Here is a 26,791-nt window from a genome sequence, read left to right as displayed (position 1 = left end):
AAATTTTTTTGTTCCTTGAAAAATAAAAAATTAAAGTGTGACAATCGGTCCCCATGCCTTCGTGACAACTCATTCCAATATTTTGAATAAGTCCTCACAAATTTAATGCAAATCAACTTTGTGAGAGATGTCCTGAATCAGAAATATGTATAAAATAGAACATTACAAAGCAAAATGGCCATCTTCAAAAATCAACTATATGTATTAAAATTCTTTTAATATGTATGGAACTGCTATTTCTTATTTTAATAGGTACAATGCCAAATAAGTAACTTAGGTAGCTCAGATGTGAAATACACTTCAATAATTATTGAATTTAGAATCATTAAAATAATTTTATTATACAAGCATCTTCATGGAGTCTGAAGAGCTGATTAATTCAATAAAAAAGCATTCATGACCATCTCAGGCAACCCATTACACTCATTCTGCTCAACAAGCAGAAATAGTCTGTATTGAAAAATTTCCTCTGCATCAGCCTCCTAAAACCTCTTTAATAATTCAGCTGATTAACCAAACTATGCACAAAACTTCAAGCTAAGTGCAACAATTTTCGGAAATTGTTGCACTTAACGACCTATGTTTTCAGTATAGGTTGTTAGCAAGTGACTTCACTATCCTAATCACCTGCTAACGACCCTCTATACGACTTTCTTATCCTGTCCCAAAGATGTGATTTAATAAAAATTTGCCATTTTATTATTATCTTAAATTAATGATATCACTGGTTTGAAATACACAAAGCATTGCTATAAACAATGCTTTATTTGTTAAACAAAGAAAGTTTAAACAAAAAATGTTAAATATTTTTAATGTTATGCTATAACATTTAACGTTATAGTATTACAGCATTCCAAAAGGAGGATGTTCTGAATGTTGGATGGCTGTGGGAATGAACAATGCTTTAGAAAAAAACTTTCTTTTTGTGACTTTGAAGTTAGCCATACATATCAGGTTAATCTAAAAACCCTGCTCTAAAAACCAAATATGGTACTTTTCACATTGCATCAAAAGCCTCCAATAAGCAGGATGAGGGTGTTTCATACCAAGGTGACAAGCCACCTACCACTGAAACTTTCACACAACTGTTCATTCAAAAGTGATTCAAATCCATGGCCTGTTGCGGGAGAGAGGAGATAACACCCATTCAGAAAATGAGCTGGACATATTCAAGTTTTAATTTCTCAAAATTTTCATTTCAATCTTTGATTAACAATTTAGTTCATATTAGTAGTTTCTCATGTCTGATACTTAATAGCAAACTTACTAACAACTAAACAAACACATGTAACCATAGTAATAAGTTTCAATAAGTAAATATTTCATCCTGAGTATTAGGACATCATCAGTACAGTTAATGCAAACAATACTAGGAATAACATACATTTAGGGCACATGATTGCAATGGCCTAATATGTGTGCAGTAGCGTGTTATAGAATTAAATTAAAATATATCTGGATAAAAAAATAAATAAATAAAAAATAGATTAAAATAAGATAACATATATAAAAATTATTTTACACAATTTTGTATGACAATTTCCCATACTTCAGGGATAGCAAGAACATCATTACAGTTTAAATTTGGTCTGTGAAGTAAAGCTTCAGCACTTTCTTTATATAAACATTCATGTTTATATAAAGATCTATGTAGAAGTATGGTCTTTTTCCAATGGATTCTATGGTTTGGGTTATCAACTCCGTGTTGTGCGGGGCTAGATTTCTGCAGTTTGATAAGATGGATATGGTATTGATATTCCGAAATGCATTTATTAATAAACTGATTTCGGAACATCGAGTAATTTATATGTTTTTATATATATAATTTATTAAATAATTTTTATATATAAGTTAAGGGGATAATAAATCCCTCATTATTTTAAATGTTGAATAAGAAACTCGAAGATCAAAATCTAAGAGTTTCGTGCCGCGTTATTATACCCTTAACTTAATTTACATCGCCTAAAAAAATAGCCTCTTCGCTCTTTATTGAAATTTTTACATGTGTTATCTTATTTTAATGTAATTTATTTTTATTTATTTTTCTCCAGATATATTTTAGTTTAATTCTATAACACACTACTGCATGCATATTGGATTCCATTGTAATCATGCACCCTAACTGTATGTCATTCCTAATATTGTTTGAATTAACTGTACTGACGATTTCCTATGATACTCAGGATGAAATATTTACTTATTAAAAAGTATTACTGTAGTTACGTGTTTGTTTAGTCATGAATTCTCCACAGGTTTCATTGTACAATAAAGCAGACTTATTAGCCCTATACTCAACTTTTTTTTTACCTTTAAATGTATTTGAAAACCAGATTATTCATACAACAAGCTCCAGATGTATTTTTATGAATAATGAAATTACATCTTACAATATACTCAGACATTAAGTTATGCATCATGTCTTTCAGTGTTATCCAAATGACTTCAAATAAATATTCCATACTACTCCTTGATAATATCTGTTCTCGTAATATGACAAATCCTGGTAAGTATAGCATGCACACCTTTTAAACTATGTAGTGAAGAGTAGAAGTCTTTTATCTTTATGTTGAACACATACACAAGAGGTTGGTTAGTCAACCTATAGTAGGATAGTACCATGTATGGGAAAGGAGAAACTTGTTTGCATTAGATTTGAAGGCCTGTGCATTGTATTCTTCCTTGGAAAACATACAGAAGGAGAGGATGTTCCAAAAAATAGCAGCAGGGATGAAGGAGAAAGAGAAACTTGTTCTATGAATATGGAGTTTGACTGAAGAGATGTTGGGTGGTAGCTGCACATGTTTCGACAGATTTGATAAAGGGGTGGAAATTACTGATGGTTCTGATGAACATTTAAAATGGAATTATGAAAGATGCATGCAGTAGATAGTAAACACCTGTGTAAGAGTGGTTGAAGTGGGTTACCAAGAGATGAGTCATTAATCAGTCTGACTGCTCTCTTCTGTATTGTGTCTAGTATTTTTAGGGAGCACTTGTTGGCAATTCCTCCAAGGAATCAAAATTAAATTAATTGAAGCCAAGCAAAAACAGATCCATGATCAGCAGTTCAATGAAAAATTGCCTGTCAGCAATACCAGCCAGCTCCATAGTCTCATTGTGTTGAGGATTGAGGGGGGGGGGGAATTATAAATGCCATTATCCTTAACTTTTTGTACCAAAAGGGGTGATATGTTGAAGAAAGACATTACCAAATTAATGGAAAACTCCAGTTCCAGATACAGAAAAATCACCAGATGCCCTTCCCACAACTGGTGAAAGTAACCTGTGATGCTGGTGAGTGCATCAGAACTAATGGCAGCTATGAGAAACCTAAGTCATTCTTCCCAATCGAGTATACAAGTCCGGTCTGGCATTATACTCCGTGTGTTGAGGATTAACCATGACTATGGTCAATCTGGCCTTGCAGACCATGTTTTGGACTGGATCTTCTGGAGAAAAACCATCATGCTCCACCAAAGTAAATTCTAAAAAGGAAGACTGTTTATAGAATCTACAGTGGCACTCAGAAATCAACTGAATTTAAATAAATATGGCTGCATAAAACTTTGAAAAATTTCAGGAAATTACTTATCAAAGATCCCACTTTACATCCTATTGTCTGACATTATAGTAATTGCAATTGTAGTAAGCTAACAACTTAACTAGTGATAAGTTTAGTATGAGAGAGGACATGAAAGAGTAAAGAGCGAGAAAGTGAAAATAGTAACCATATTACCTCGATACGATAAAAAAAATGAATTAAGAAGGGCTACGATAGTAAACAATTCGATGCATAGCCTGTATAGAAGAAATGAATGCGAGTTTTTGGATGTGTGGAGTGAGTCAGAATGAAGATTAGATTTGCATAAGAGGAACGATCTACAGTTGAATGCATTTGGTATCAGGAGTATTGAAAAACTAATAACTATGAGACATAGCATGGAGAGTCAGGGAAACTAAATTATAATGGGAGGAATGGTGAGAACACGAGTAAGAATAATAATGAGTATAAGAGTAACAAATTCCTGTGCTAATAACAGGAATAGGCATTATCATGGAAATGATTATGAGGAAAGAACAATTTTGAATGTGTGTTCGTTCTAGTTCCGAACCATCAAACGTGTACAAAGATAGAGATCTACAAGTTGTCCAACTGTGTTGTGTAGACTGCAGTCAAGAGTATACTAAAGAACATGCAAGCAGACTATTGTATCTATAAACGAATGCTGCAAGTATGTCGGGACCTCAGATTGTTGGTATTAGTGATACCTGGCAATCAGGCTCAGACATACTAACTAGTATCAAGTGTAAAGTAGTTCAGGTGCAAACTTGTTTGCTTGCACTTGGATAAAGGATTAAACCAAGTATATAATTTCTTTAATTTATAGTATAACAAAGTGGAAAAACTTCCAATAAGTTTATGAATGTTCCATTCAAAAAAAGGTTACATGCTGAACTACAAAGCAGGAAATCAACTGAAGAGCATACAGAGTTCAGCAGAATGGTATCAGTTGCTGAATGGGAAGAATTTAAAAAATATTAAATACTGCAATATCAGAAAGTGTCCCGAGAGTTTGAAAAATAAATAGGATAGAAGTCAAATGGATGTATAATCTTATTAAGCAATAGATTCATAAGAAATGGATGATGTAGAAGGAATAATGCCCACTATGAAAACTATAAGCAGCAGGCCAGAAGAGAACTGTTGTTCGAAAAGCTAAGTCTGAGTATGAAAAGAAACTGGCTCTGCAAACTAAAGACAATCCACAAGAATTCTATCGATATGCTGCATGTAAAAGAAAGAATGAACATGAAAGAATAATTCTACTGAATGCAAATGGTGTGAGGATAACCGATGTAGAAAAGATTGTTGTACAACTAATGACTGTCCATTTTGCCTAAAGCTATCGACCTGGTGTATGCAACATTGAGTTCACTGCTACATCTTCACTGAATGAAAAATCTCAGGTGTATGAAGAGAAGTTATTGGGACTGTTTTGCAAACTGAATAACATTTCTGCCATAGGGATTGATAAGATATTAGCACAGTTGCTAAATGATTATTCAGCTAAACTTGCTATTCCTTTGAACAGGCTATATAATTTGCGTCTAAGAACATGGAAGATTCTGCAGGAGTTGAAAGAAATGTATGGTTGCACAGGGGTGGTGCAAAGACCGATGTATCTAACTATCAATCAATCAGTACCTCAGGAGTGGTGGTCGTGAAGATTTTGGAAAAAGTGGTTAGGGCTCACATTCAGAAGTAGGTTGACAATGAATCTCTGCTTTGTAATGAACAGCATGGGTTTGCTAAGGGAAGGTCATGTTTTAGCAACTTGCTAACTTTCTATAACAATGTTATCATTGAATTAGACAAGGTGGAAATGGATATACTATGATGAATTTGGAATTTGTTAAGCCTTTTGACAGAATACAGCATGGAGGACTGTTGCATAAATTGGAGAATACGGGGTTTGGATGATAAAATATTAGTATGTATAAGAGGATGGCTGAATGACATATATCAAAAAGTAGCACACACAGGGGATGGAAGTCTAAAATTTAAGGTGGTGTACCACAAGGATCAGTCCTTGGTCCACTGTTATCCAATCTGTACATTAATGATATTTGGAAGGATGTGACAGGTGGCATACAGCTATTTGCTGATGATGCAAAGACAGACTGGAATTACTGCTATCAGAAAATGGATGTCAGATGTCAAGTCGGGTGTGCACTCTGGCATAATTAGATATCCACTGTCACATTGTATTTGTGGCAATATGCTAGAAGAAACTGATCATGCTAGGGATCTTGGAGTGTTAACAGATAGCAAGTTGAAGTTCAGGGCCATGTAACAAAGATTGAAAATACAACTCAAAAGATAATTGCAATGCTGAAACAAACTTTCACATGTAAAGATAAGGATGCCATTTTGTCTCTTTACAAGGCCTTGATAAGACATTTGAACTATTATGAATAAGTCTGATCTCCTGGTTTCTGTTGTGATTCTGATATAGTGGAGAGAGTGCAAAGAAGAGTATTAAAAATGATATGATTATGGAATACTGATTATGAAAACAGATTGAGAATTTGCATACTGTAGACACTAGCAAACAGAAAAAGAGGGACGATATGATTGAGACTTACAAACTTCTGAAAGTCATATGAGAATTTAGTTGATGAAATTTTTCATTTTATGGAGAGTGGGAGAAAAGGACAAGAGGCCATCCTTGGGAGCTGAGAATGAATGAATGCCACTAAGAAGAAAATGAGAGCTAGATTTTTCTCTCATAGGGTGGTGCGTGACTAGAATGGACTGCCATTGAATGTTGTGTAAGCAAACAGTGAGAATGAATTCAAGAATAAGTATGATAGATAACTGGTGCATGTAGTATGTGGCCTCCCTCAATGAGTCCTTGACTCCCTGGAGGTCTCTCTTAATAATAATTTCTTCAGTCAGTTCTGCCAAGGACAATGATGACTTTGCCAACATCTGGATGGAAATCAACAAAGCAGTGATGAAACATGACATGTTGACTAAAAAAGAGGAATACTACTGCAGAAACTGAGCAATGTTAATAGCCAGCCATCTTGAAAACCAAAGCACAAGTACTGGATACTGAACACCTGTGACCCACTCAGTCAACAACAAATCTCCCATACAGATTACCAGATCTACTTTACAAATATATCTGGTCTCAACTCCAACTGTGTTCACTTCCCCATATGCAAAACCCCACCTGTTTTGTTTTGTTTTTTCCAAACAGAAACCCAAATTTTACCTTTCTCCAAGCATTACTCATCTCAATTTTCCCTAAAACATCCTCTTAAATTCCTTTAGGCTCAATGGTAGGCATTTGTACATATGCTCACTCTTACATAGCATACCAGAGAGCATTCAACTTAGAATCTTCCCCCAATCATGATCTTTTTTACTTGAAAATCTCTCTGCTTCACTCTTTCAAATTCATGTGCTGTATCTTGCTCTTCCAATGCCAATCAAGCACTCTGACCACTTCCTTTTAATCCTTCAGCCCAACTTTCCAGAGCAGTGAGGCTATCTTCCTTATGGATTTTGCTAAGGCTCTTGACAGAATACGGAATACTTAAGGAAGATAAAACCAATTTTTATGTTCATAGTACCATTTGGTTTTCCTTCTCCAGCTACACAGACCAAGGTGGTAGAGATGCTAAGACATTTACCATCACAAATGACTTTATGCAAATTGTTCCCATGTCCACCAAAATACCAGATAATCCACAACTATTCTCCATAGACTCTGGACCTCTATCTCACTAATGATCCCTCCAACTATATTGTAAAGGTTTTATCTCTCTTAAGTAATTCATATCACAATCTTGTGCTACCTCTTCCTGCCCACATATAGCTATTCTCAACCAAGCGTCATCTGGCATTATAAGAACCAAATGGAATGATCTCATATTTCTGTGCTTATTCATCCCTAGGTTGGATTATTGCTTTCAGTCTTCTAACCTAAGCATATGCACTGAACAAACACATCACTGATATAATCTTCTCTGGAATGGGAGCATATATTCCTCATTACATGCTAAATTCCCATCCCCCCTAAGTAAACCTTGGTTCTTTAAAAGATTCATCAAGGCTGTACAAATGAAGAACTGAGCCTACAGCAATTGGCTATCATCAAAAACCTTTTTGCACTGCTTACACCAAAGCCTAAAATAGCTGCAAGACTGCATCTTCATCAGAAACCAATTTTCAATGAGTTAAAAGCAGGAAACCTGCATTGTGCCCAAATGGCAGCCATGCATTTTAGTCTCTTGCCAAAGTAGTTGGCCACAGCTTTTGCTCAACACTTCTCCCATTGCTGTTGCACCAAGATGGGTCTACTGCATCATCACCCACAAAAGAGCTAATCTCCTTGCTTCATATTTTATCTTGCATGCCTGCATAGATGGTGTTTGATAAATGTCTACCCACCATTCCAAAAACCCAACACTCAATGCCTCCTCTGACCTTTCACCAGGAAGTGATTAGAAAAATTTGCCCAAATTAGATACCATAAAGTCTCCTGGTCATGACAACATCCCACCACTTGTCCTGAAGATTTTCACTCCATAGTTGACTTTGTCCCTTTATTCTCTCTTACTTCACAGGCAACCACCTTACACCCTGGAAATTAGCCTGTATCCAATCTATTCTCAAGAAGGGTAGCAGATCCTTATCAAACTATTGCCAAAGTAACGGAAGAACGATCAACACGCAACTACTACACTACCTTGAAAGTACTCAACTAATAAATGACCATTAATAGGAATTCCCCAATGCCATTCTTTGGAGGATCTGTTCACCTATGTTACCTACCTCTGGCTAAGTACCATGAAAATGTTGAGTGAATCCCATTTGGTTGCACTTGATATCCAAGACTTTCAACTGGGTCTTGTACAAGAGCCTATTAAGTAAGCTTCTATCAATTGGTCTGTACCATGAGTTTTGGAACTTGGTTGTCAGTTTTCTTGCTGTATGCACATTGCATGTGATGATGGATGGTTCCCTATTTTCTGACTATGTAGCTAATGGCCATGTTCTGACCTCTCTCCCACCCTCTTCTGTACATCAGTGACCTGTTCCAGTTTGACCACCAGTCCAATACACAATTTTCCTAATGACAGTTCACTATATTTCTCCTTCTCACTTGACAAACCTTGCACCAAACAAACCACCACCAGTAACAGAGCAACAGCCTCTGCATACGCAAATTCTGATCTCCGAACTATTCTTTGATAGGGCTTTGATAACCTTAGCAATATCAATGTCTGCAAAATATAGTTCTGCCTTATTTCTCACAAAAAAAAAAAAAAAACTGTGCTCTCAAATTTCCCATTTTTTAATTGGCTAGAGATTTTGCCAAATCTCTAGGCAAGGTGAGATTTCTCTCCTTGGGATTACCTTGACATCAAGACTCTTGGCATAAACACAATTACAACCATTTGCTCTGTGGCATCCAAAATATTAGGATTCCTCTTTTGCTCAAGGCATTATTTTACATCCAAAGAGCTATTAACCAGATACAAATCACAAATCCATCAAGATGTGCTCACACATTTGATAAAGCTTGCCAGTTCTATGGGAACGTGCAACTAAAAGAATATTGCAATTAGGGTTATATAAGATACCAAAAATTAGAAAAATATGGTCTTGCTATCGTGCTGCATTTTTCAAATATGGGGGGGGGGGGGGGAATTCAATCCTTATATAAAGTTTTCTACTACATAAAGATCTGTTAAGTTCTGATTCAATAAAGATCTGAAGAGAAATAGTTGCCTTGTCACAGGCAGCTATTTTTCTTCAGATCTTTACTGAATAACTTTAGTGACATGTCCGAGAGGTATTAATGATAATATTTTCTCATATCTTTATTTTAATATACATATTCCTAATTAATATACTTCTTGAATGTAACCACTGCAGTTTTAATTGACAGGAAAAATTACTATGAAAATTGTTGAAAATTATGTATTAATTATTTTTTTTAATGTGAATCCCAGCTGCAAAAGATTGCAAACATATCACTTTCTAATCCCATGGGGTGATAAGCATTAGATAATCCAAAAGTGGTGCTGGATCAAAACGTTATTCTTTTTTTCAAGCTTCTAATATGCAAGGTTAAAGCCTCATACTAAAGATCGGTTTGTTCCTTAAGACTCTGTCCAAGGCTTTCAGGTAATCTACAAATGCTATGTTCTTAATGTTTTTCCATTAAGATTTTTAATGTAAAAGCTGGGTAATTCATGATAGTCCTTTTTAGAAGCCATTCTGCTCTTTACAAAGTTTATCTTCATATGATTTAAGGTTTAAAATTAATATTTGTGCATATAACTTATAACCAGTTCATAACCAGTTTTCACAGTTTATAATAGTATAATAGTTTATACTATTACAAACTATTTGTATATATAATATTATATAATATTTTTCCACGCAGTTAGCCTAGTGGCTTTGCACCTTGCAACCATATGACTGGGGAAGGAGTATTCCCAGGTTCGATTCCCGTCGAAGACATGAGGAATTTTAGGATTTTCCTCAGCCATAGCCAAGTTAGCTGGTCTTGGGCACAGGCAGTAGGGTTTTTTCTGCCTGTTTAACTGGTGTTTCTCATCCAGCAAGCAGGCAAACTGGCCCCGTGAACACACAGGCTACAGTCATAGGATATAGTATGGCAAGGAAGGCAACGGAAAACCACCTTGCTCATAATCATTTCCCTAGATGTTGGCATATATAGCTATCCCCAGACAGCCGTAAGGCTAAATACTATCAACAATAGTTTATAACCAGTTTTCACAATTGCTTTTTTATATACACAATTGCTTTTTTATATACTGGGATGATAATTTCCTTATTTTAACTTTCGGGGATTTTTCCTTGCTAGATACTGTTAAATAATTTTAAAAGTCATTTGATGAATAGGATGCCTGAATATTTTATGAATTCTATATTTAATCCATGTTCTCCAGGGGATTTTCCTGATTTCCTCTTTGCTGTGTTGCTTGCATTTCTTGTAATGTTATTTCTTCCACTATATAGCTATTAGCATGATGTTAGTTTTAGATTCAATGTTATCTTGCCAAAGTTTCAGAAAAAAATACAACCAGGTTTTATCTTTGATTATTTCAAGTTTCACTTTTTCTATTACCTCATTCATATTCCTTAGAATTTTGTATGTATATTTTGGTCTCTTCACTCTTAAAATTTTGCTATGGAGTTATCCCATGTTTCTCTATTATTTTTCAGTATGTTTTTTTTAATTGATTTTTGCTTCTTGTGATTATATTCATCCATCGTTTATATGCTTCTTTCTTGTCTTTGATTACTGCTTCAATGTTTCCATCCCAGTTTATTTCCTTTTCCCTTTACTTTTTGTTCTGAGGCATAATGTTGCTGCATTTATTAATATATATATATATATATATATATATATATATATTTATTTATTTAATTATCCATTCCATTCTTTCTCTATATCATCATTTTCTTCTATTTGCTCTATTCTTTCATTTACTCTTTGTGAATTTTAAAAGGTAGTTAATACTCATATCACCCAAGAGTTGAACTAAAGATTCCTGGAGATTTCTCTTAGCACTGATTTAGTTAATTTTGAAACAACTTGGAGATGTTCGTAATTTTCTTTGTAACAGATAATGATCATATATCATATTCAAAATATCCAGCTATCTAGTATCATATTAGTTATAAATTATATGTTTAGTTTAATCATTTATCCAAGTGTAAGCAAACGAAGTTTGCGCCTTATATATCTTCAGGACTGGGGCAACTCATGGCAAAGGGGGACTAAGTTCTCATCACTTTCTTTAGTATCCCATAATGCAAAGTACATCTCCTTGTGGAGATGTATATTGCTATTCATTATGGAAAGAGTCACTACCCAGACTGGTTTCCTTGGTATCACACCTCTGGGTCTGACTCCCACTGAAGAGATCTCAATAAAGGTCGAAAACTGACTGGGTCGTGACCCTGCCCATAATGCATAGCAGTATACATGTCCACAAGGACATGTGCTTTGCATTATGGGATACTAAGAAAAGTGATGAGAACTTAGTCTACCTTTGTCAGGAGTTGCCCCAGTCCTGAAGATACTTCAGGAGCAAACTGTTTGCTTACACTTAGATAAAGGATTAAACTAAATATATAATTTATAGTCTAACCAAGTAGAGAAAAAAACTTCCACTATCATATTAGCTGTTTTCATTAGCTATTATATAGTATTACACTTTTTTAGGTTACTTGTTTCCCAAGTGAATTAATGGCAATCTTTATGCTTGAAGAAAATAGTATTAATAATTTTAATCCTTAAGTCTGTATCTATTTCTATTGCTTGTTGTTTCACCATTTGTTGTTTTATTTGTAACCAGTGAATGTTTTCCCTACTCTGTTGAAATCTCCCATTATTAAATAATCATTTGGGTTTATTTTATCTTTTAGTTTTTGTAAATCTGAATAAAAGGCATTGTTATCTTCCTCTGGAACATAGACACCAATAACTGTCAAGAAGCTATGGCTTTTTTGTAATCTTAGTTCTAGAATTCTCTTGCTCCAGTATTTATAATGTGCGATTTTTTAAAATTGATTTGTGAATAAAAATCATTACTCCTGCTTTTGCTCTTTCTTCCCTTTTCACTCCACTGCGGGTATAGATGTAATTATCTGTTTCATCTGAACCTTTGTTTTTTCTGTTATCAGATTTTTTTTTCCTATATCCTGATATTTGTGATGGACCCTCCTGACATTCCAAGTAGCAACATTATTTTATCTCTGAATACTATTCTAATAACAAACACCTATAAAAATCATAAATCTGTCCAACCACTGAATAGTACTCTCACTTTGGATGATGTCTTATGTGAAGAAGTTTCTTCATCCTTTTCAAATTTTTAGTGACCCACAATACTAAACCTATTACATGTTAAATAATCTCATGTCTAGAATTACCATAAAACTAAATAGATCAGTAGATAACATTTGCAATTTGTGTGTCTTTTGCTAGAACAAAAATTCTCACTTCCCATATAGAACATGTCACTGGCAAAAGTAATCTATCTTCAGATCGACTCCAACAATTTAAGGATAAACACTTACTGTTAAAACAAGCTATGATACTTATACTGAAATAAATCTGCTGATATCGATGTTAAATATTGTACTATAATCAGATTCAATAGCTCAGAGAAATCTAGCTTAAACTATATATATATTGTGTTAATAAATCAAAAGAGCCAAAAGCTTCATGTCAGTGATGTTAAATAGAAACCTTTCAAGTTCGTTACTAACTATTATAATAATGGAATTAACTCATGTAAAATATTTTTTATTCGTAGAATTTTCGTAGAATAATGCCTTCGTATCACAGGCATTATCAGTACAGGTACAAGGCTAATTAAACAATTTTAATTAGGATTGTTTAATTAGCCTTGTACCTGAATTGATGATGCCTGTGATACTCAGGTGAAAATTCTACAAATAAAGAATAATTTACACGAGTTAATTTCATTATCATAATAGTTAGTAATATGTCTACTCACGGTATTTCCTTACTGAAACTTTAAAGTTCAAAACAACCAGTTTGAAACCTTTATCAAAAGCACTAATAGAAGATGGTCAAAGTTTCTATTTTTCTTCAGCTATGAAATAAGGCTGGATTTTTAATATCCCCTATTTCAATCTCATCATCATCGCTGTGCGTATCAAGGATTTAGGCCTAGCGTGGCCTGTTCCGGTCTTAGAAGTCATCGTTGAATCTTTTAAGAGGACGTCCTGGTTTTCTTTTTCCTAATGGCTTGTACTTAAAGGCTTGTTTTGGTAATCTTTCTATTTTCATTCTTTGACCGTGTTCCATCCATTTATATTTTTTAATTTTATCTATTACTGATTCTTGGTTTAATTCTTTCATAATTTCTCATTTCTTTTGTGATTAAATAGAGTATACTTTGCAGTTTTTTTCATAAACTTCATTTCTGCTGTTATTAATCTTCATTTGTCTTTGTTTTATTGTCCAGATTCCACTTCCATACAATAAGACTGGTAGGGTTAATGTATTGTATACTTTCAGTCTGGTTTGTTTTTGAACTAGGTTTGGTTTAAATATAGAGTTAATTACACCTGCTATTTTTAAATATTTTGCAATTTTTAGGTTTATATCTTTTTCATATGTGAACATACATCCTAGGTAGTTAAATGAATCTTGTTATCTATTACTAACTTAGTTCTTGCTGGATCTTGTCCTTTAAAAGGCCATAGTTTTTGATTTTTCTGTTGCTATTATCATACCATAATATTTGGCTATCTCCATTTAGATCTAAAACAACTTTCTGTACGTTATCTTCAGAATTTGTAATTATTATTTGGTCATCGGCAAAAAGGAGCGTGTTTAAGTTCATAGTAGGAGAAAGTTTAATACCTTGATGGAAATTTTTATTCCATTTTATTATTAGGTAAATATTAAAAAGAGTTGCTGAAAGGGGACATCCCTGTCAGACCCCTTGGTTTATCTCTCTCGTATATGATAGCTCATGATTTAATCTTATTTGTATTTGATTATTTTCGTATATACTTATGATAGCTTTTAGGATATTATTTGGTATTTGTCTTTCATTTAATATGTTAAATAAAATGCTTCTTTTAACTTTGTCAAAAGCTTTTTCAAAGTCAATAAATGCAATATGTGTTTCTAAATTGTATTCTCTTCTTTTCTCCATTATAAATTTCAGGCAAAAAGCTGAGTCTATACATGATCGTCCTTTTCTAAACCCATTCTGTACTTCTAAAATAAAGTTTTCGGAATATTTCATTAGTTTGCTATTTAAAATTCTGCTATATATTTTGTAACAGGAATTTAGTATGCTTAAACCTCTATAGTTTTTAGAATCATCTCTATTACCTTTTTTAAAGATAGGAATCACAATTGTTTTTTTCCATTCTATTGGGGGTGGGGGGGGGTACCAATTATATAAATTTTATTTAAAAATAATAGGAGTCTTTCTTTGAATCTTGTTCCTGCATATTTATACAGTTCTGAACCTAGCTTATCTTAGAAATTCTTCTAATTTCAATTTGGTGTTTAATTTTATGTTTTCTTTAGTATCTGCATTTAGGCATTTCAATCTTATATACATCTATATCTGTATAATAAAAACTCAATCAAAATTTAAATGGCTTTTTTTCTTACTGGCAGATCATTGCCTTAACGTGAGAACTCCAGAGCTTTAAAAGGCTGCTTTAAGTTATGAGTACAGGTTGTAAACCAAATTCAGTTCACAGCTATTACTGTGTAGTAAGTTCATCAAAAATAAACAACCACAACTTTCTGAAACTATATAACAATAAATAAAAACTAAACTTACTTGTGATCTGGAATCAATATCATCTTCTCTATAACCTGAAACAATACGTAATATCTAAATATTAAATCACATAAAATAAAGAGATTCTCATTAAATCACATATAGATTAATGTGCCAATTAATATCCATGTGTTGAGGCTTGAGTGCTGTGAGGACATCATGTTGGAGGCTTAATGGAATATATATATATATATATATATAACACTCGGAAAGGATTAAAACTGATTTTAATACTTCGAATATTTCATCTCAGTCACTGAGACATCTTCAGGGATCACAAAAAAACTAATGTAATAGGCACTCAAATACCACACAACACTAAGCCAAACACGTGGGTGACTCTAAATTCCTATCTTGGCGGTGCGCCCTCTATAGGTGATTGTAGGTGGCCTGGAATGATAATTAATGTTTTCCCAAATTTTTGGAAGTTTAATGCAACCATATTTATTTAGATTCAGTTGATTTCTGAATACTACTGCAGATTCTAAAAATAGTCTTTTTTTTTTTAAGTTACTGTGGTAGAGCATGGTGGGTTTATTTTTTTTTCCAGGAGATCCTGTGGGTTGTATCCAAAACATGGTCTGCCAGGACAGACTAACAATAGTTGTGATTGCAGATATATTTGTGTTTTTGTGATTTGTATTTGTGATTTTTTTTAGTGGATTGTCGCTGATCTACTTGTCTGTCCAAAGTACGCCAGCTTGCAGGAACAGGGTATAAACTCCAGGCACTGAGAGAGGAGGGAATTTATGCCTGGAGTTTATAAAGTATCCTGTTCCTGCAAGCAGGCATATTTTGGACAGACAAGTAGATCAGTAACCATTCACTCAAAAGAACACAACTCATACATCTGCAATCACAACTATGGTCAGTCTGTCCTGGCAGATCATGTGGTATATAACCCACAGGATCTCCTGGAAAAAAACTACCATGCTTCACCACAGTAAATTAAAAAAAAGAAAGACTATTTTTAGAATCTGCAGCAGCACATAGAAACCGAATCTAAATAAATACAGTTGCATTAAATTTCCAAAAATTTGGGAAACATTCATTATCAGAGATCCCACCTTACATTCCACGCCACCTACAACTGCCCATAGAGGGCACACCACCTAGATCCTTGCCCCATTTAACCTTGTACAAATTCCAAATCAGTCCAATCTTAAATAGCATTCATATGTTTGAGATGGTGCATAAAAAAAAAAAAAATGCTTGATGCTGTCAGAAGACTAATTCAGCTGACAAAGGATCCATCTCTCTCTCTCTGTTTTGGAGAGAATGGTTGAATTTAAAGATTCTGTTGCAGCTTTGTCTTTTCTACGGGTTCTTCCATGAATACTGGCTTCCATCATTCCTCTGCTGGATGTTAGAACATGTTGCAGCTGCTTAGCATCCTTTTACAGTTTAAATGCAATCTCACCAAACCTTCTGCTTCTCTTTAATTCCATCTCCTTCTGTTCTCTGGGACAGAATCAGGTGGAAAAGTACTAATGTACTATAGGTTTTTGTGGGTAGGAATAGCATAAACAAAACAGGTTACTGAAAAGGTATTAAGGACAGATGCAGACAGTACATTTTTTAATACTTATTGTAATTGAGCAAAATATTACCAGCTTTCTCCCTGAAATTTGAACTTTTAATCCTACAATTCAAAAAAATCAACTGTAGATCTACTTCAGACAATTAAAAGGTTAGGATCACAAGATGGCAGCAGCTGTCTGTTGTATTCTCACTGCAATATCTTCAAAATCATCAGTAGTCACAAAGTTGACTAACTGGTGATAAAAGGATGTCGACTAGCTACCTACCGATTTCCAAAAGTTAGAGCTAGTTCTATTTGCACCTTATGGGAAATAAAGGCTAAAGAATTTATATTTTTTTTTACTAATATCTTCCTTATTTTGCTTGACTGTAATGAGCAGGTGATTTCATTTTGATTGCTTATGATTGTTATATTGAATTGCATAAAGGTTTATTATTGCTTATGTTGAAAATTTATTTATCACTAGGTTAGACTATAATAGATTTAGTTTAATCCTTTATCCCAGTGAGAGCAAACAAAGTTTGCACCTGAAAATATCTTCAGGACTAAATATAGTGTTGTACTATCTTATCCAGTAAGTAGTGCAACACCAATCCCTTTAATGCATAACAGCATACATATCCACATAGGAAATGTGTTTTGCATTATGGGAGAAACTGGGTTAGAAGTGCCTGGTAGCTTGCTCCACCTTTGCCACGAGTTGCCTTGGTGTTGCACTACTTACTGGATAAGATAGTACAACACTATATTTAGTCCTGAAGATATTTTCAGGTGCAAACTTTGTTTGCTCTCACTGGGATAAAGGATTAAACTAAATCTATTATATTATTGCTTATATTGTTTAATATCACCTATACTTATAAATTTAGCAATTTGGATTTATAAAAATTTTAAATCCAAATTGCTCTTATCACTAGCAAGTCCCTTGCATCAAGAACTCTGTCCACTTTATATCCTGATTTTAAAACATTATTTTCAACAGGAGTGAAATCAAGATTTTAACTCTGCATTTATCAACATTTCTTACAGATTCAAATACTACAAATTTCTCTCATGGATGGGAAAGCATCCAATATAGGAACCAGCCCTGGTTGGCCAAGTGTTTACCTGATCTCCAACCAACAGGTCGTGGGTTCAAATCCCACTGTGGGCATGGATGTTTGCAATTATCTTACCTTATATGCTGCTATAACCTTTGATATGGCACAGTATAACCTTTGCTGTCCTTGCACCATTAAAACCATAAATCATCATCATCATCATCCAAGATAGGACAAGAAATGGTATTCTTATTTACTCACATGGTTGCCCTTAACATTTCAAAGACATTTGATAGGGTTTGGCACAGGGGGTCTACTTAGCAACTGCCATCCTATGGTCTGCCTTCCACACACTGCAACTGGCTCACCAACTTTCTCACTGGCCTCTCACTACATGTCATGGTGGAATGGTTCCTCTCCTCAGATTTCCCCACAAATGCAGGAGTACCCCAGAGTTCAGTTCTTTCACCCTGGGATACTCCTGCATTTGTGGGAAAATGAGGAGAGGAACCATACTCTTCTGCTCTCCCAGACTTCCAATCCTATCCTATCCATAGCTTTACCAATGATAGTACACTCCATTCTTTCTTTTCATTTGGCAAAACTTGTAGTGCTTAAGTATTAGAATCCTCAAAATCCACCACAACAAAATGTTCTGAAATCTAATCTCCTAGCTATATCCCAATGGGGAAGGACAATCTATTAGACTTCAATGCCACCAAAACTCAGTCCTGTCTGATCTTTCAGAAAGAAGAGCTCGCATACCTCCCCTTTGCATTCAATAATACCCAGATATCCAAACACAATCAGATTTCCCTTCTTGGAATGACCTATACCTTCAAGCAATTTCAACTATAGCTTCTGCAGCTATAAAAAAACTTTATACTTTTTCACACAAGACACTACTTCACTTCATAGCATGCTAACTCTATACAAATTCAAAATCTGCCCAACCATGGAATATTGCTCACATATTTGTGGTGGTGCACCAAAATTCTGCCTAGGATTGCTTGATTCTACTCAGAAGAGGGCAATCTGGTAAATTAATGATTCCCCCACTCTCACATATCCACTTCTATCTCTCTCTCCCCTCACACACATATACATACACAAATGTTCTGTTTCAGTCTTGTGAATCTTCTACAGATACTTTCAAGCACAGTCTACTGAATATCTCCACTATTATTTCTTGACTTTCATCCAAAATCATTAGAACAAGAGCCACTGCTAATCAACACGTTTACAGTCCATTTTGAAACTCATTATCAACTTTACTGCCTCCTCTTTCATTCCATCTACTACTTTTCTTTGGAACAGCCTCCCCACTCTGCCTTCTCCAAAGAATACAACCTTCAGTTGTTCAAAAAAGAGTAAACAGATTCCTCCTTTCTTCTTATCATCTTGCCCACACATACACAAAGCACACTGATCTATAGCAGACCTTGTGATGTTTCGTATGTGGGTCAGATATATAATTATTATTAAGAGACCTCCAGGGAGCTAGAGACTTATTGAGGGAGGCCACATACATGCACCAGCTATCATACTTATTCTTGAATTCATTCACACTGCTTGCACATACACACACACATAACATCCAAATGACAATCCATTCCAACATGCACCTCTTTCTTAGTGGCATTCATTCTCAGCTTGCAAGGATGCCCTTTTGTCCTTTCCCCCACCATCCATACAATGAAAAATTCCATCAACTGAAATCCTGTATGACCCTTTCAGAAGTTCATAATTCTCAATCATATCACCCCTCTTTCTCCTGATCATTAGTGTCTGTCATCTACAAATTCTCAATGAGTCTTCATGATCATTATTACACAGTGATGCTGATATCATATTTAACAATATCGTTTACACTCTCTCCACAGTATCAGAATCATAATGGGAACCAGGAGACTAGACCTGCACACAATAGTCCAAATGAGGTCTTATCAAGGCCTTGTAAAGAGGCAAAATGACATCCTTATCCTTACATGTGAAAGTTCATTTCACCATTTGAATCATCTTTTGCATTGTATTTGCAATCTTTGCTACATGGCCTCTGAACTTCAACTTGCTATCTACAAACACTCAAAGATCCTTAAGTCCAATCAGTTTCTTTTAGCATGTTCCCATCAATATATGACATTGGATATCTAACCACACCCAAGTACATAACTTTGCATTTACTGACATTGAACTGACATCCATTTTCACATGTCCAAATTTCCAGCCTATTCAAATCATTCTGTCGGTACTGCATATCAGCAGCATTCCTGATTACCCAACCTACCTTTACATCATCAGCAAATAGCTGTATGTCGCCTGTCAAGTCCTCCCCAATATCATTAATGTACAGATTACATAACAGTGGACCAAGCATCTTGTGGTCCTATAATCACTAGTTACCTTAAATCTTGCAGACAGCCTCACATCCCCTGTATACTACTTTTTTGATATCCGTCAGTTAGCCATCCTCTTATCCACACTAATATTTTATAATCTAAACCCATATTGTCCAATTTGTGCAACAGTCTTCCATGCTGCATTCTGTCAAAAGCCTTAGCAAAATCCAAAATTATCATGGTGTATCCATTTCTTTGTCTAGTTCAAATGGTAACATTATTATAAAATGTGAGCAAGTTGATAAAACATGATCTTCCTTAGTAAATCATGTGGTTGGTTGAAAAGTAGACATTCACTGTCAACCCATTTCTGAATGGAAATTTCTGAATTTCCAATTTTTTCAAAATCTTCACCACCACTCATAAGATATTGATTGATCGATAGTTGGATACCAGTGTATCCAACTATCGACGAATACACTTTTGTGCAATGGAATTTCCATAGATACTTTCCATTCCTCTGGAATCTAACTGCACTCTTGACCAAGAAAAAAGACATACTTCAATGTACCGAACATCGTAGCTCATTAATAAACCAACTTCAAACACTGTTAAACAATAATGAACTCATTGACGTCTTTTGGCAACAACATCCTGATAAGAAGTCCTACACATGGAGGTCAGCATCACAGCAACTAATAGGCCACTATACCAAGACTGGACAGATACTACATTTCCAAACACACTGTTCCTCTAGTAAGAAACATCTCACACATTCCTTCCTACATATCAGATCATTGCTTCATTAAGCTGCAACTTTCATTATCTTTGGAAGCATCCAAATCAGGAAGTGCCTATTGGATCTTCAACAATACCCTCCTGAAAGATCCAGAATACATAAACACTCAGGCTTTAATAACTAATCTTACTCACTTGAAGGGGAATACAGAACCAATGAAAACATGGTGGCCCCACCTAAAATCACGAATAAAATTCTTCACGCAGATCTACAGTCACCAGAAGAATCAACAGAGAAACATTAACATCCGTCAACTCTAAGAACAGCTGCAGTATCTACCAGAAGAAAGCCCCGAATATAATTCAGTCCTCCAAGCCATGCAAAGACACTTACAAATATCAGCAAAGGGTGCCCTACTTAGATCATGACATACACAAATACATTTCTCAGATGCACCCACAAAATATTTTTTCTCTTTGGAAAAAAAATACCAGGCAGCAAACTGCATCTCCACTATTAGATTTCAAGATGGCAGCATCACAGAAGATCCAAGTAAAATCACTTCTGAAATCCTACAAGAATGCATACAGCTCTACAGGAGCATCCTTTCATGCCATTCATGAAATACTGAAAGAAAAAAAGAATCTCTGCAACAGATCGGAATCACTTAGAAAACCCAATCACTCTAGAGGAACTGAAAACTGCATGCACATCCTTGCAAAGAATAAATCTCCTGGCCTTGATGGTCTCATAACAGAGTTTTTCCAAGCTTTGTGGAATCAACTCTGACCACTTCTCCTTAAAACACTGCAAGAAGCCTACCTCAATGGGCTCCCAGAATCCAGCACGACCTCAGTAGCATGACTGATACCAACGAAAAGAGACCACACATATCCGAAACTGGCATCCAATCTCACTAATCAATACAGATTGCAAAATCAATTCCAAAGTTATTGCCAACACTGCCTGAAGTTATTGACTGACATCGAACTTATTCTGTCCCTGGGAGAACAATACATGATAACCTCCATTTAATAAGAGATCTCATCCACATCACAAACAGCCGAAATGAAGACCTAGCATTCGTCAGCCTTGATCAGGAGAAGGCTTTCGACAGAGTAGAGCATGAGTACCTTTATGAAGTCTTAAAGGCTATGGCCCTCTCATCATTCAAACAGTGCAATTGTTATACAGAGATGCACTCTTCTGTTTAAAAATTAACAACAAACTCACCTGCACTTTGCATACTCCAGAGGGATCAAACAAGAATATCCTCTCTCTCTGGACAGTTATACACACTGGCCATAGAACCCTTCTTAAAAAGAGTACACGACACCATCATCTCCAAACGAACCAGCATAATAGAAACACATCAAAAAATAACCCTATCAGCATATGCTGATGACATCACAGTAATAATTCATAATGACAAAGAAATGACAGCAACCAATGAAGCACACAGCCTATATGCACAAGTCTCAGGGGGCCAAATTAAACTCTGCAAAAACCACTGGTTTGTGGTGAGGCAGATGAAAGGCCAGAACTGATTCTCTGATTGAATGTATCTGGTCAAACCAAGGTCAAAATATATTTGGGTGTACATCTTGGCAACACCAAAATATATAATGCACTGAACTGGACACGGCTACACAACTGATTTAAACAAGTGCTAGGAAAATGGAACAGCATTCATTCAATAATGACTTCACTTAGAGGAAGAATCCTAATAATCAACCAGATGGATGCGAGTATGCTATGGCATACCCTCAAAGTACTAACAATGCCTGAAGACTTTTTCCATCATTTTAAAAAGGCAATGAAACGTTTCCTATGGAACAATACTAACTGGACAACATACCCTGAACTCTGCAAGCCACTCAAAGGGAGGTCAAGGCCTGATTTCCCTTGAAAACAAGATCACATCCTTCAGGATAATCCTTCTGCTAAAGACACTTCAGTCCAATCATACTTATGTAACCACCTTCGATTACATCATGAAATCATCCACCTTATACTTTCAACAACCCTCCGAATGGCCAGTTCTGTACCACTACCTCGTTTTTACAAAGATGCTCTACAGCAGTGGAAAAATACAGAACTTCATCACACATGGATAGGATCAACAGAGTCAGCCGTACTAACAGAACCACTGTTTTCAAACACAGAAACATAATAAGTCTCACAACTGGCCAGCCTTTCCTTTTCCCTACATGGAACTGGGCAGGAATAGGAATCATAGGGGACCTCCTGACCCAGACGCTAAACTGGAAAACACTAACATACCTACCATTAAAAAACTCCAAAATTGAAAAGCAATATCAAATGATGCAAGTTGCTATTATAAAAGTCTTCCCAGATATCTACGCCTCAGGGAATCCGTATTTCTTCTAGAAACTGTGGGGAGCCTACCTTTCATCTTGCATCATCTGAAGCCTCACTTCCAATTCTTCCCTCCAACTACAAGAAAATATACCACTTCCTCATATCAGTGCCTCCAACTTCGCCCTTCGTATATTCATCCTTAACCCTCTCATTTACTAAGCTGCACATGCCACCCAGTTTTTGGTGGGATCTTCCATATAAATTGAGATGTGCTAAACCAGATTCTGGCATACAGTGAAGGCTATGGCATAACATCTTACCAACTCCTACTAAGCTCCACAAATTTCAGCTAAGACAATCGGATCAGTGTCTATTCTGCAAAGTTTCAGGCGCCCTGGAACACACACATCTAACCTGTCCTGCAAACAAAGCGTTGATCACCTACACCCCGAATACAGCCTCTAGCACATGTAGCTACGCACACAGCGAAGAAGACTAATGGAATTTAGTCCATACAGAAGAGAACAAACACAGAATATGCAATTTCCTCTTCATCTGCACCAAGGCTGTCATTTACAGTTTCTACCTTAAGCACACAAGAAATAACCAGCACCCATCCATCACCGAATAGGAACAAACCCTGATGTGTAGCCTACGTCGGGAACTACAGAGCAGGTTTTCACTGGAATTTGCTTATTACAAAGAAACAGGAACTGTTGCAATGACTAGAGGAGTGGAATCCAACTGGTATCCTTTTTGGGATTGCCGACGACAATACGCTCCAGCTAAAAAATAATATAAAATATCAAAGATTTGCATAAGAAATATTTAACAAATGTCCTACTTGTGTGTGCAGAGAGAAAAAAAGCTGCAGATTTAGCATTACTCTTTTGTAATATTCACATCCAACACTCCTTTAACTACTGGATTCAAATCATTAAATTAAAGATACATCCAGCCAATCAGCATTTGTGTTTAATAATGCATAATATACCATCCTTCTCACACATGAATAATACTATGTATTAATATGATGAGAGTCATTACCTAACCAACCAAAGCTTTGGCCTGACTGAGATGTACAATTTGTTCAAAAACCAAGGTTTGAACCAACTAACTACTGTTTTGGAAACTCTTAGAGATCAACAGAACTCAGGTGTTCTAAGAGCCTCATGCTCTACTTAAATTACTCTACAATACTGAGTCTCTTTCGTTCTACTGCCAAAGAGCAGAGTGTTGAAGCTTAGCTCTCCTTCATGATAAGGTTTGAACCAACTAACTACTGTTTTGGAAACTCTTAGAGATCAACAGAACTCCGGTGTTCTAAGAGCCTCATGCTCTACTTAAATTACTCTACAATACTGAGTCTCTTTCGTTCTACTGCCAAAGAGCAGAGTGTTGAAGCTTAGCTCTCCTTCATGATAGGCACAAACCTGACCTTTATTAGTCTTATCAGTGGAAGTAATGAGAGCAATCTCAATGGCAGAAGTTATATTTTCATATACAAGAAGCAAAATGGTAAGTTACAGCACTATGGATTAGAGCAAGCTAAAATTTAACTGGATTATAAAGAAAGAATATATTCTCATTTTCATCCTTAGGTGAAAGATAAGAGTAAATGGATATAGACTACAGGCACCTTGCTTATCCCCCCCCCCATTAACTTCATAGAGATTGTTGACATGAGCACTCCAGTGATCCCTAGATTTCACACACACACACAAAGGGGTAGGGGTATAGAAAGTTCTGATAAACACCTCGACAAAAATGATATTAAAGCAACTGATAACCACAAGAAAGAACATACTAGTAGCAGAGTTATGAAGGTAACTTGTGTTCTTATATCCTCATGTTCTTTCTTGAGGTTATATCAGTTGCTTTAATATTTTTTTTCCCCCTAGGTGTTCATCAGAAACTTTCCAGACAACCCCTTGTATATGAAAAGCAAGTTAGTCTGCTGTACATCTTGATCTCATATCAACCCAATGGATCCATGCATCTCACATTCTACCAGAAATTTTCACAAGAAGAAATCATACTATCATGAAAATCCACATGAAAATGCCATCCCATTACAAGAGTTGTTGCACCAAATGAAGTGTTCAGAGGAAGAAAATAGCAGAGGTCTCAAAGGACACCATTAAAAACACTAAGAGAACAAAAATTATTTTCTCTAGTAATAACACCTTCAAAACTGAGCTCATTCACATTCAACACTTCTTTAACTACTGAATTCAATCGTTAGATTAAAGATATATTCAGATGGTCAGCATTATGTGTGCAAAAACTATGTAAAGTAAAATTGTATACAATGAACTAAAAGATACTTGTGTAACAGACATATTACGATGTACAGTAAAACCCTGAAGTTACGCGCTAGGTGGGACCAACAAAAAGCGCGCAAGTCGAATTCGCGTAACTCAGGGTATAATTTTGCATGTAATTTATATATACAAACATACAATTGGGACCAAAAGTTTACAAAAACACCTATATTTTTTAAGAAATATAATCATAATTGTAGTTTTTCGTACATAAAAAAAAGAAAGTTATTTCGATGGTTTCATAAAATCTAATATTCATCTGATGGCATAATTTCTTTTTCTTGTCAAGCAAAATTTCTTCATAGCAAGCTAATCATTTTTTTATTCCTTGCCTTGTGGCTACAATTCGTTCCTCGTTAGAATCTATGTCCTCCAAAATCTGTAAACCTTTCTTTTATGATTGTTCTTACTGTGGATTTGTAGATCAAACTTCTTTGCTAGCTCACAAATTTTCATTCTGCCTTCAAAATCCTTAATAATGTTGAGTTTTGTTTCCGAAGTCAATGTTTTTCTTTTCTTGCTAGCAGTAGAAGCATTGGACTTGCTTCTTTTGGATGACATTATTATTTTTTATGTGATAAAATTTTTATCAAGAACATAACAAACAATCGCAAGGTTTGTAGACTATAAAAATCTTGTATGAATGGAGACCCCGCGAAACACGTCAGTGCTTGTTCACAGCATGTGCGACACTGGCGAATGCGGCCGGTACCTGAAAGATACGACTAGTGGTGAGGTATGAAGTGGGATGGGAATTTGTACATATAAGAAACCACGTAACTCCGGATTCACGTAAGTTGGGGTATGACTGTATTCTAATATCCAAGTGCATGTTCTGAATGTTGAACAAGACTCCCTTTCAAATATGCATATGTGTGATCCCACATATATGCTACACCTTGACAAAATTTAATGAAATTATGGTAGCTTCTACTGAAAATAAGAATTTAGATTTAAAATGCCAAATTTTGATTTTGGTTTTTTAAACACATGGAAACAGCGACTTTCTATCATACCATCAAATCCTATCACGTGAAAAGGCTATCCCATTGCAAGAGATGTTGCAACAAAGGAAATGTTCAGAGGAAGAAAACAGCAAAGGTCTCATAGGGAACTAAACAAAGGCTTATCTTATTATATTGGATATCAGAAATCAAGCTATGCTTACTGTATTAAGGTCAGGAGCTCACTGGCATTAGATAAGCAAAGGGATCTGAACTCTGGTGAGCTAATATCCCTCTCCCCTAATCCTTCAATCAAATATATCTTTAAGCATATAGATAAATTAACATGGAAACAGATTCTCTGCAAGGATGAAAAACACAGTTTCTTTGACCCTTTCTTTTAGTGTTACACAGTGATCAGCATTCATTTTTAAAATTATGGATTCTACAACCGTGTTAAAATAACTCTTTTTATTATTCCGCTGTTTCAATCTTCATATCAGGATCATCATCTGGAGCATACATAAATATACAAGACAAGCTGTGTTACATTTCAAACCATAAGCTAGAGAAACAATGATTTGATCACATGCTACTCACTGGCATGACCTCTAGTGAAGGAAAAAAAAAGAAGAAAAAAAA

At 35.3% G+C, this 26,791-nt stretch overlaps 1 protein-coding gene across 8 annotated transcripts in view; it reads right to left on the bottom strand.

The window, feature by feature from the left end:
* Window positions 1–26,791, bottom strand: part of chb (CLIP-associating protein) — a 723,643-nt gene that overhangs the window by 467,672 nt on the left and 229,180 nt on the right. For all 8 annotated transcript variants that reach the window (XM_090405359.1, XM_090405362.1, XM_090405366.1 and 5 more), the window contains one exon: window positions 14,899–14,933. In XM_090405359.1, coding sequence (XP_090261485.1) covers window positions 14,899–14,933 — 35 coding nt within the window. The remainder of the gene's footprint in view (window positions 1–14,898; window positions 14,934–26,791) is intronic.

Source organism: Typopeltis vanoorti, chromosome 15 (assembly GCF_054136105.1).
Source record: "Typopeltis vanoorti isolate ZY-2024b chromosome 15, IOZ_Tvanoo_1.0, whole genome shotgun sequence".
In the NCBI taxonomy this organism is placed as follows: Eukaryota; Metazoa; Arthropoda; class Arachnida; order Uropygi; family Thelyphonidae; genus Typopeltis; species Typopeltis vanoorti.
The sequence above is the reverse complement of the archived record's forward strand: the minus strand, read 5'-3'. Positions and strand labels throughout refer to the sequence as shown.